The 11,577-nt window shown below is 48.7% G+C and overlaps 1 protein-coding gene across 1 annotated transcript in view; it reads left to right on the forward strand.

The window, feature by feature from the left end:
* LOC131838509 (serine palmitoyltransferase 1-like) overlaps positions 1 to 11,163 on the forward strand; it is a 49,343-nt gene extending 38,180 nt beyond the window's left edge. Inside the window, 2 exon segments of the mRNA XM_059184748.1 lie at positions 6,824 to 6,884; positions 7,129 to 11,163. Of these exon segments, the coding sequence (XP_059040731.1) occupies positions 6,824 to 6,884; positions 7,129 to 7,511 (444 nt within the window). The 3' untranslated portion in view covers positions 7,512 to 11,163.
* Positions 11,164 to 11,577: the final 414 nt, after the last annotated feature.

The raw sequence follows: 11,577 nt of genomic DNA on the forward strand, positions 1-11,577 counted from the left end.
AAGGGCCTGACTCCTGATTTCAGCTCAGGTCAGGATCTGAGGGTTAGCTGGGCTAACCAGCACTTAGCAGGGAGTTGGTTGCAGGTATTCTCTCTCTCTCTCTCTCTCTCTCTCTCTCTCCTCCTCCCCCCTCTTGTGCTTTCTATCACTCTCTCTCAAATAAATATATAATTTTTTTTAAAAAAGAACGATGAGAAGCTGCAGAGTTAAAGTGAAAGACCAGTGAGTCATCATGACATCTCAGATTTCAAAATGATAATGAAGAATGTGGAGAACAACTCATTCTCCAAAACGTGCCAAACTCGGGGTGGGGGGGGGGGATCTGTCGCCTTTAAAAAATGTTCCCTTGGAAAGTATTTCCTAGGACATCTTCTCTTACCCACTCATATTGGGTTTCTTCTGAATATTTATGGCACAGGTATGGAGTGAATGCTGTTACATAGAGCATGAACATGGTAACAGGCAGGAGGAATGAACCTGGCATCAGAGAATGTGTTGGTAAGGCAATGTCTGGTGCTTCAGGATTTCTGGGCAACAGGATTGGATGTCAATTTGGCTGTGACCGTGATGGTGTCTGTGGGGTGCTGTCTACTAATGGACACAATTCAGGGGCCAGGCTGTGGACTATGGCTTATCTTCCTGGGTCTGTTTAGAGAGAGGGCGAGAGCTCAGAATTGTTAAGTAAATTGTACATTTTTATTAAAGCAATAATTTTTGAAGAGTTTAAATACTATTTTCCATTTCGGATGTTATGTACCACCTGAAGGGACAGTCAGCACTTAGCATTGTGGGAAACCTCGGGGTGACCCATGGGTTTATGCTGTTGAATAAAGCTGCAAGAACCTCTAGAAGCTACAGTGAAGCACACATTTGCTCAAAATAATTTTTTAAGTGAAACTGTATTAGGAACCAGTTTCAGTCCCTTTCTGGCTCACATTGCCCATTTTTAAAAAGGGGTAGAGGCAATGTAGCCACAGCACGGATTTATCCATTTCCACACCAGCCCTGGGAAAACTCACACTCTGCGTTCTGTGTTCTCCAGAGAAGGACGAGCCCCACTATGATCCACAAAGCGTGACCACACAGCATTCCCATACTTCCATGTAACAAATGGCGCAGGTGGAAATACATGTGGCCAGCCATTCGGGCAAGTGACTGTAGCTGGAGTCACTGGGACCAGGGAGTTAGTCAAGTCTGCCCATGGAAGTGCATTTTAAAGGAAACTTGCTGTAATGGGATGTAAACATCGGCAGAGAGAGGAGCCCTGGCGACTTCCTACTCCTGCCCCCTACAAATACCAGTAACTGTCTCGCTGTCAAGAAGAGCCATGCATCATTTGTTTTCTCGTAAATGGCAGAATCAGAATCTACAGCTGCCTTGGTGTAATAGAACAGGTCTTACCAGCTTGACATTCAGCATGATCCAATGTCCTAGTAAAGCCTACTTCAGGTTCACTTGAACTTACTGGGACTTCTGAGGATCCAAGAAGCTAATTAGTACCATTTCATAAAAATTCCCAATGGGGGTCAGGGCTCGGATGGTTAAGTATCTGCCTCTGTCTGATCTTCAGATCCTGGGACCCAGCCCTTGTTGGGATCCCAGCTCAGTGGGAAGTCTGTTTCTCCCTCCCCTTCTACCTGTCCCCCCCTATTTGTACTCTCTCTCTCTCTGTCTCTCTCTGTCTCTCTCTCAACTGAATAAATAAAATCTTAAAAAAAAACAAATCTCCCAACATCATATCTAGGGAGGGACTGTCACTTCTTTGTCAATTAAAGATGACAGTAACTCAAATTGTTGAAACTTTTGTGCATATCCCACTTTGATTCTGGGATAATTTGGTAGGTTGTCTTCATCATGTTGATGGTTTCCTTTTCTGTGCACCATAATTTTCAGTGCTCTGAGAACATGCACGTAAGCCCATTTTTAAAATTCAGTAGCTCCTCCTGGAATATTCTGGAGTAGATGACCACCACTCACACCTCACCAGCCCATATGAGAGCACCTGTGATCCTGCTCCTTCCCCAGCATCATTTTTTAGCTTAGCCAATCTGATGATTGAAATGCATTTTCATATCCTCCAGTGTGTTCAGTTTGCTCTGTTGCTGGAAGACTCAGGTAGTCGGCAAAGTGATTGCAACTTAACTAATTCTAGCAAGCTAAAAGGCTAGAGATCATATGCAGCAGATGTATCCTCTGTGTAGTGAAAGGGACCACAAAAATCCTTCAGGTCTCACTGAACTGGCTTTATTTACAAAAATATTTATATTGGACTTAAACTCCTTCTCTAGATACTAACATAAATATTAAGAAGGTTTCACTGTAAGCCTGGGAGAAATACAGAACCATTTGGAAGTTCTTATCCATTTCAGGGAATGTTCTATAATCTGGGGCTTGTGTCTGTCCTGTCCAGAGTTTGGGCAGGCCCTCAGCTGACCTTCCTGGATTTGAATAAATGACACAGAGGCACAAATGTGCTCAGTGCTACAATCTGGGCTATTGGTGAGCACTCCCAGGTAAAACATTTCTCAAACCTTGGCATTCATCACAGAAAAGGCAGGGTGGTACACCCTGTGTTCTATCATTGGAGATTTTATAATGTATCAGATGAAGTACAAGGAAGAGGAAAACAGGAGTGGAATCCATCTCTGTGAGCATCAGTGTCATTACAGGCATGTAATAGTGCACTTCAGATGTCTGCCCAGCATAAATACGTGGAAACATTGTGCTTTTCTTACAGAAAGATACATATTACACATAAGTATGTAGATCAGTGTTTATAACTAAACAAGCAAAATGCACCAAACCTGAAAGCCCCATCTAAATTTCTTCAAAAGCTGTTATATATCTCAAATGTTTACTTTTCCCCATGTTTTATTTATGAAAAGCTCCTTTTTCTCTGTCACTTGGCAAGCTCAGGGCTTGATAGCCTGCAGGTCCCTGGCCTAAATTCAAATACATTTTCACCACCTCTTCTTTGCTTTAATAAAATCCATCCACAAGTGTGAGGCCTGGTCTGATCTGTTTTCTGTGGAGTCATGGTCACCTTGCTCCACCAGTCTGGGTGGTGGGTCAGCCAGACTCAGGTCCTGCTGCCTGGCACAGTCAGAATGCAGCCCGCTAACAACCACAGCCCAATACCTTCATTTACTGCTGAAAACCTCCAGCCAGGAGGAAACAAGTGCCATCTGCTAAGAATCACAGGTCTGCATTTTGTTCTTTTAGGTTTGGGAACCATCAGAAAGTGATCTTAGTTGGACTCAGCTTGTCATAAACAGGGAAGTGGGGAGGTTTCAAAACTGAAAGTCACACTGGGATTTTTACAGTCTTGGCAACAAAGACCCCTGCGGGGCACAAAGCATCTTACAATCGGTTTTTCTCCTCCCTTCCTGTTGGCTGTTTTATTTTTGCTATGTCTAATTTTATTTCCAAAGTGGTTCTTTACATTTTCGTGTATCTTAGTATTTAAAAGCTACAAGCTGACACTTATGAATTATATGGAAGATGTAAGGAATAAGGAAAAGAAACCCGTTCACATCCCAACCTTTCTAAGAAATGCAGTATCATCCACATCTTTGGAGTCATGTGTACATCCCTCTCCCTGTCCATCAGTCCTATTTGCTATTCTCTGTGTTTTCTTTATATTTTTACCGAAGTAAATGCATTGCTAAATCGTATTTGATTTTGTATAGTTTTGAAACTGGAACAAACACAACCATCCTGCACAATTTTTCTGCAAGTCGCTTTTATTTCTTCCTCGGTAGCATGTCTACGTAGTTTACACTTACAGTGTTTTGCTGTAGTTCACTGTAACTTGAGCATGATACTGCAGAGCACATACCTTCTACTCGATGGGACTGGGCTGGTCTCCATTTTTTATTTCTACAAAATGGCAGGTTTTCTCTAGCTCTAGCAGCAGAGTTACTCTTTGAAAAGGCCTGCTCTCTTCAGCCTAGACCAGGTCATGGTGAAGCACTTTCCAATGCAATGGCTCTAACTCACAGCCCCACCACAGTCAGAGCCCATGGGCACAGGCATGACATTATCACACAGGCAGCTTTCCGTGATGTCAGCAAAACACTCCATACCCAAGACATTCGCACAACTGAAGCTACTTTCTAGACACTGATGTGAATGTTGAGAAACTTGGGCTCTCGGGTAGTAGTTCGCTGCAAGCCTGGGAGAAATGTGGACTCATTTGGAAGTTCTTACCTACTTAAAGAAGTGTTTTCAGAAAGAAAGGAGAAATGGGGAGGAAGACAGAATATTTGTAGAAATAATGGCTGAAATCTTATCAAATTTGATGGAAATCCTTAATTATAGAGTCAGTATTTACCTGCAGTAAAATAAAAACAAGCAAATCTGCTCTTACATACATCACAGTCACACCATGGAAAAACAAGGGAGAAATTTTGAAATTGCAAGACAAAAACGTCCCTTCGTATACAGAGGACCACATTAGATTAACCACTGACTTCCAGTCATAACCAGTGGGGGAAAGGCCCTGAAATGACACTAGTAAAAAAGCTGAAAGAGAAAAACTTGTCCAGGTGCCTGGGTGGCTCATTCTGTGGGGCATCTGACTCTTCATTTCAGCTCAGGTCATGATCTCAGGGTCCTGGGATCAAGCCCCATGTCAGGCGCCCTGCTCAGTGGGGGGGGTCTCTTTCCCTATCCCTCTACTCCTCCCCCTGCTCATGCACACACACACACACACACACACACACACTCTCTCTCTCTCTCTCTCTCTCAAATAAGTAAATCTTTTTTTAAAAATTGTCAACCCAGAATTCCATACCTAGCAAGTCTGTCTTTCAAAAATGAAGACAAAATAAACATATTCCCAGATACACAAATTTAACAAGAATTACTAAAGGAAAGCTTTGAACCGAAAAAAAGCAAAATCAAAACAAAATGAAAACCTGATTCCAAGATTTGAAAATGCTGGATTTGTTAAGGAATTTGCATGAGCATGTGCATGTGCGCCTATACAGAATGTCGTGAAAGTGTTTCTGCAGTTTACTCTGCTCATCTCAGGAGGAAAAATACTACAAAGGGCTGAGAAACATACGTGGGCGGATTAACTATTTCACTTTGTTTTGTACTTCCTTAGCTTGGTAAATTTTGAATAATCATTAATTTTCTAAGTCTCTCTAGCTGAAGTTAGTGAAGATTAATTGAAATAAAACATCTTAAGATGTTTTCAAAATGCATATGGCTAAAGAAGCACAAAAGAAATTTGAGCTTCCTTTGTACTAGGGTGATGCAAGGCAAGAACATAATATCTGGGGAGACTGGAGCTGCAGACAGAGGACAAAAGTTCCTGGGAATTAACCAAAATTCCAAGGGCAACTCCAGATTTTTAAAACCTATGAAGCTCATGGAGCACAACTGGAGATCTTAAGGGGAACAGGTATTCTCTGAGCGCCACGCAGGATGAAAGGCCAATTGACAAGGCTCTGTCTATAGCATGGTGAGCAGGTAGGAATGTCAGGCCTGGGAGGGCTTCTTGTGTCCTTACCTGCCCTCAAGGGCCCTTTTTGACTTTATCACAGCTCTGTGATGTGGGTGTGGGGTTTGTGTCTGCACCTCTACACCCAGGGCTCAGTTGCCTGAGGGCAGCAATGCAATGCTACACTGATGCTTTACAGAGGAAAGAGATGGAGAATTATCTCTTTCCTCAGAAATTATTTACGGATGGTTGGCTGAGCTCCAGTCCCACTTCCTGGGCAAATTAAAGCCATTCTTGCCTTCATATGTGGACTGGGGCACTTCTTCCTATTACTTTCCTATTTGCACCTGATATGTCCTCACCACCATGCAAGAAATACAGGAGGAACAGGAAGGTAAAGAACCCTTGGTCCAGACCCAGCAGAGTGTGATTCTATCTTCCTTTCTATTATTATTTCCACTTTTCTTAGTCAATGGAGAGACTTCTGAGGTGGGAAAGAATAGAATGTGTATTCTCAGGAGAGAGTAGACCACCATCTATCCAGGATAAGCCAGACTGGGGAGGGGTTATAAGGACATGAGGATTTCTCCCTGATGATCTTAGGCCGGAGTCCAGGTGTGGTGGAGGGGTCCAGGACAGCATCCCAAACACAGTGACCGGTGGCCGAGGACTGGAGGTTAAGAGCTGCCCCTCTAGTGGAGGTCAGGCCCCAAGCGCTGGGTCTCCTTCTATGGGGGCGGGGGTCCCAGCCTCCCCGTGTTCTCTTATCTCAGTACCAAGGGAAGCTATGGAGAAGGAGCAAGAAAAGGAAGAAAAACCAGACTCTGGAAGGTGAGCATCTGCCACTCACCCCTTTGTGCCCAGTTACACTGAACCCCCGCTCCTAGGGCTCAGCCCCACTCTCTCTAGGACATGAGGACCTGAGCTCCTCCCTCAGGAAACAGCACTGCATGGGAGGTGGGGGTCTCCCAGGAGGAAGAGGGCAACCTGGAGGTTTCCCAGATTCTGGGCCACAGCAAAGCCCAGAGGGGCTGGAAATGGGTGTCGCCCAACAGGGGTCCCAAGGCCTGGACTTGGGGCGGGACCTCCTGCTCCCATTGTGGACAAGCTGTTCAACTCTGCTCACCTTCCTCTGTGAGGCCACGTGGTCCTTCCTCGCCCAGCAATGTCATGAACGAGGAGGCACTTTGGAAAAGACAAAGTGGCTCCCACCATGAATCCTGTAATCACCGTGTGGGCATGTGGCCTTGGACAGTGCTGTTTGGGGCTACTGAGTCCAATCCCCTAAAGTCTCCCCTAAAGGGACATTGTACCCAGCCTCCTGTAAGACACCTGGGCCCTGCCTTCTGCTGTGACCTGGTCTCCTGTTTCCAGTTTTCAGAGAGTTCCTGCAAGATTTGGAAGAGGTTCATGACCTGTTCTCCCTTCTGCAAAGGTAAAGAATCTGTCCCCTTCTCCCCTGGGTGGACCTCCCCGAGTCTATGGTGTGACCCCTGGGCTGCAAGGGAATGGCCTCTGGGGCTGTTCATGGGGGCTGTGGCGACAGACTGTAACCAAAGCCCTGGGCTGAGGGACAGCAGGAGCATTGTGGGACTTAGGTGTGAGGGGGTGTAAGACTGTGGGGACCGCTTCTGGCCCCAGCTGCTGCAGTAGCAGCTCACAATTCCTGTCTCTTGCAGCCACCTGGCAAGGCTCTCTGACCCAGGGGCTTTCACCAGCTCTTACGGCAAGCAGCCCCTGGACAGGTGCACTGAGGACTGTCAGTTGGAGCCCGTCAGCCATGCAGGGAGCCTGTGGAAGATGCTTCTCCCGCCATGGCCTCATCATCTGCCCATGCTCCACCGACGGGGCCCTCTTGGCCTCCTGCTTCCACCCTGCCAGCAGGACCAATGACCTCAATTTCTGTTGGTTTACACTCCTCCCTGAGTACTTCCTGGCTAGCAGAGCCTTTCCTCCGCCTGGATGGCTTTCACACCAGCCACTTGCTCTTCCCCCTTCCCCGCCATGTCTCCGTTCTTCGGAGGCCTCTCCTTGGCCCCAGAGCAGCCGGACTCTCCTTTGACTCTCCCTCAGTGTGACTCAAGGGCAGCCCCTCCGTGCCATATCCCACAGAGCTCAGCTCCACACACACCTTGGTCAGCTGACAGGACAGCTTCTCCTGTTCCAGCCATCTTGGGTGTGGGCCGCTCGCACTGCCCCATTTTGTCCCTGTCCTGGTGGCAGGCGGCTGCGAAAGCCTGGAGCCTGTGCACCTCAACACACTTGGAGTCCCATCAAGTGCCTCTGTCCCATGGCCCACCAGAGGCCTTGTTCTGGGGAGACCCCACACAGACACACACAGGTTTTGAATGTTGGCAGTTGACATGTAAGACTGTGTCTTCTGGCCTAGGGAGACAAAGGGAGAGACTAGATTCCCACCCACCCCCATCAGCCCAGACTTCCAGAAGTATTTGGAGATACTTATGCCAAGAGAACACAACTGAAGTTTTGGAAGGAGAAGGAGAAGAAGGAAAGGTCAAACTACCAGCTGACCTCTTTTGGGAGAATGTTGGAAGTCCCCAGGTGACAGGCAGGGCACCATGGTTTGCCATCCTTCTGGAGCATGAGGGACAAAGCAAAATAGCTGCTTGGTCCTGAGAAACCCCCACATCCCAAGATTCCAGGGGACAATTTGGAGCAGAAATGCAGCCAGCTCTTCTGGGGTGTCCCCTTTCTGCACAGCGAGTCCCTGGTGGCCACTGTCAGGGTGACTGATACTCAATTGGAGTTCCTGTCCATCATATTCTATGAGCTCTCTCATGCCTTGCTGCTCCAGATTCAGGCCATTGTGGCTCCCCACCTCTCACTGACCCAGGACATACATGACACTTCGGCCCCGCCCCAATCCTTGACTCTGAGCTTGTCCCTGTCCTAGTCCCTGTGTCTGGCTAGGCCCCAGCCCCTGCCCGCACCCCCCTCCCCCATCAGCCCCAGCCACTCCCTCTGGACCAGGCCCAGCTCTGGCCTCTAGCTCAGTCCCATCCCAGGCTCGCCTTGCACCCTTTGTCCCTGTGGGACCGCCTTCTCTGCCACTGGAGATGGGAACTTGTGAGGTGTCTTGCCCTGTAGCCCAGAAGATACAGTCTTTACATGTCAACTGCCATTCAAAACCTGGAATGTCACTTTCTAAAGAAGCAACTAGAAAGCAGCAAGGTGCCCGCTGTGGTGAAAAAATCTCAGGAAGTCTTTTTAGCCCAGGTCCTCCAGACCTTCCCCAGGGTGGCCATGCCCCTAAAGGCCAAGGGTCCACCTCTGTGCCTCTTGGGGACTTGATGGATTCTGCACTCTGGGGGCAACTGGAGTAGCACCTTTGAAAGAGGTTCATGAAGCAAGAAAGGGGCCCGCCTCACGGGATCCAGCTATCCCTGAAGACACAGCCTCATCACAAGTTCCAGAAGGTGCCTCAGGCACACGGCTGGCACAGTCCCACGTCCGAATCTGAGTCTACGGATGGAAGCTGCCAGGCCACACAGAAGACTGGGTCCAAGTAGCCAGGAAGGATCATGCCAGGAAAAAGCCTGGGCAAGGATTCAAGATCCCGTGCAGGGAGGATCTGGAAAGATCTACCCGGGTGCAATGATCTCTCCAGGGAAGGCTCCAGGAATAAATCCTGAGAAGTCAGACACAGACCTGAAGCCCTCCACAAGCAGCACAGATGAGAATCGCCTAGAGAGGGATCTGAGAGCTCATTTCAGGAAGTTGGGGCAGTTCAGAGAGGGTCGGATCCCTTTGGATGTTCATCCTTCCCAGCTCACTGCCCACCACTTCTTTTACCTTCCCGGAAACCTGGAAAGCCAGCACTTTCCAAGGTTTGGGAACCCTGCATGACCACCTCCCAGGATTTTTCCATCCTCAGCCCATACATTCAGTGGATGCTAGAAGCACATATCATAAGGCTTGGGGTGAAGCACCGGTGGGGCCTCCCCCTCAAGGTTCTCAAGCCTATAAACCTCTTCAAGTTGAAGAAGGGCTTCTTCCTCTCCCGGTCCTCCCCTCCCTGCTCAGCCACCTGTGTATCCAACGCCAACTTTGGGCCTAAGTTCAGGGGAAATCCTCCTCAGTCCTATCAAGGAGGGGTGACGAAGAATCTTATCCCACTTGGTGGTCCCCAGCCTACGTGTGAGGAAGTCCAGCAGGCTCTGGCAGGGAACTCACTGGTAGCCCTCCAACTGGACAGGGGGGCAGGCCACCTTCTTGAACTTTCACATACAGCTTTGTGGGCAGCATCTGGCACAGTGAGACTGCCTCGAGGACTCTTACGAATAGCACCTTGGCGTCAAGTCCAAGTCCAGGAACAGCTACGAAGGAGCAGGGAGGGTTAATAGGGGTCGGGTCTCATGGGACGTGACAGTGCTAGAGCTTAACTTAACATCCCAGGATTTGAGTGCCAAAGAGCCTGGGAGGCTGGGAAGATTGAAGAGACCCCTGCCTGGGGAGTCACCTTATAACCCTGTGTGCTGACCAACAACCAAGGCCTCCATGGTGAGCTGAGATCAGGGTCTTCAAGAGTTGTTTGCCTGAGACCCAGAAGAGCTACTGCTTGAGGCACGGCATAGGGAATTGGAGCCCTGGAAGTTAATGGGGTCAGAGAATTGACCCTCACCATGTGCTCCTTCAAGACTGAAACTGGAGTCCTTCTTCAGGACTCTGCCACTGAGAGTCTCCTTCAAGACTATCAGTCCAATGTGTTCCTTGCTGCCAACGTCTTGGCTTCTCAGGAATCTGTCTGGCTTCCAGAGTGGGTCCAGTGAAAACACATCTACTTCCCAGGTGCTGCATGGCCAAAGATCCTATGGCCAGAGCCCCCACAGGCAGCCAGGACCCCTGGGACTGCGGCACCAATGTAAGAGCCTGTGTAGGTCATGCATTCCCCCCCTCTCCTGGCGAGGAGAGAGCTAGCTCCAGGAGGTCCCCCTTGAGAGAGCCTGCAAAAGAGTTGTCATAACTGATGGTCCTCCAGATCAGTGAGGCGAGACAATGCATCCAGAGCAAGGAGTCAGCAGAGGCCTCAGGAAGCAAAATCTGTGAGATCTTGCTGAAGAAGGAGTAAGGCTCCTCCAGAAAACTACTTCAGGAGAAGGATGAAACACTTGCTACAGTGGTTCTTTCTCAGTAGAGGAAAAGACTGGAAGACTCCCTTCAAAAGGGCAAGGCTTCATCATCCCAGGGCCAGGGACAAGTCCTGTGCAGCTCAGCAATAGACATCGCTTCTGCGGAATCTCATGTGGTTGTAACCATTGTGGGGCCCATCCTAGAGGAGAAAATGGTGCCTCACCAGGGGCTCAGGGCCCCGGTATTCAGCTGGTGCAAAAACGATCTCTAGGCTTTGGCAGACCTCAATGTCTGCTACTACCAATAGAAGAGAAGAGTGATGAGGGAGACAGCCAGGACATAGGGCATCCCCAGGAACCGCAGCTATGCCAATAAGACCGAGTTAATCAGGTGGCCCTTCCCCACCAGTGTGCTGGAGTGCCCAGGCAGTCCCTGCCAGTACAGGTCCCTGCTGCTGAGCCCTTCAGGCTGTACCCAGCACTCCCACTGCCCCAGGCACTGCCTCCTTCAAAGACACATCTCATCTGGCCAGCCACTTTGTGCTTCTCACACCTTTCTTGGGAGGACAACTTTTCTCCAAGGAAAAATGCAAACGATGCAAAGAAAAACTCTTTTTTCTCACAGCACATTGTCTATGGGCTAATGCTTTCTCCATGACACAATTATTTTGCTTCCGTAAAATGTGTGTGTGTGTGTGTGTGTGTGTGTGTGTGTGTGTGTTGTTGTTGTTGTTGTTTTTCCTCATGAGTGTTACTGGTCTCTATGTGTGCCCTGCTGTAGTGGGAGGGAAGGATTCAGGTCTGCTCTCCCTGAGGACCTGCTTTGGCTTCCAGAATAAAGGGGGCCTTGGAGGATGGGTGACCTAGGGGTCCACATCCGCCCCCTTCCTCGCTTTCCTTTTCTTTCCACAAGGTGAACAAGACCCAGACCAGGACCTTGCCCTGCCCATCCCCTCCTGCTTTCCCTCCACCTGGAGTTTGTGTGGCTGTAACAGGGAGGATCTGCCAAGGCAGAAATCCTGCTCAGTCTCCAGGAAG

This window comes from Mustela lutreola, chromosome 8 (assembly GCF_030435805.1).
Source record: "Mustela lutreola isolate mMusLut2 chromosome 8, mMusLut2.pri, whole genome shotgun sequence".
Taxonomy (NCBI): Eukaryota; Metazoa; Chordata; class Mammalia; order Carnivora; family Mustelidae; genus Mustela; species Mustela lutreola.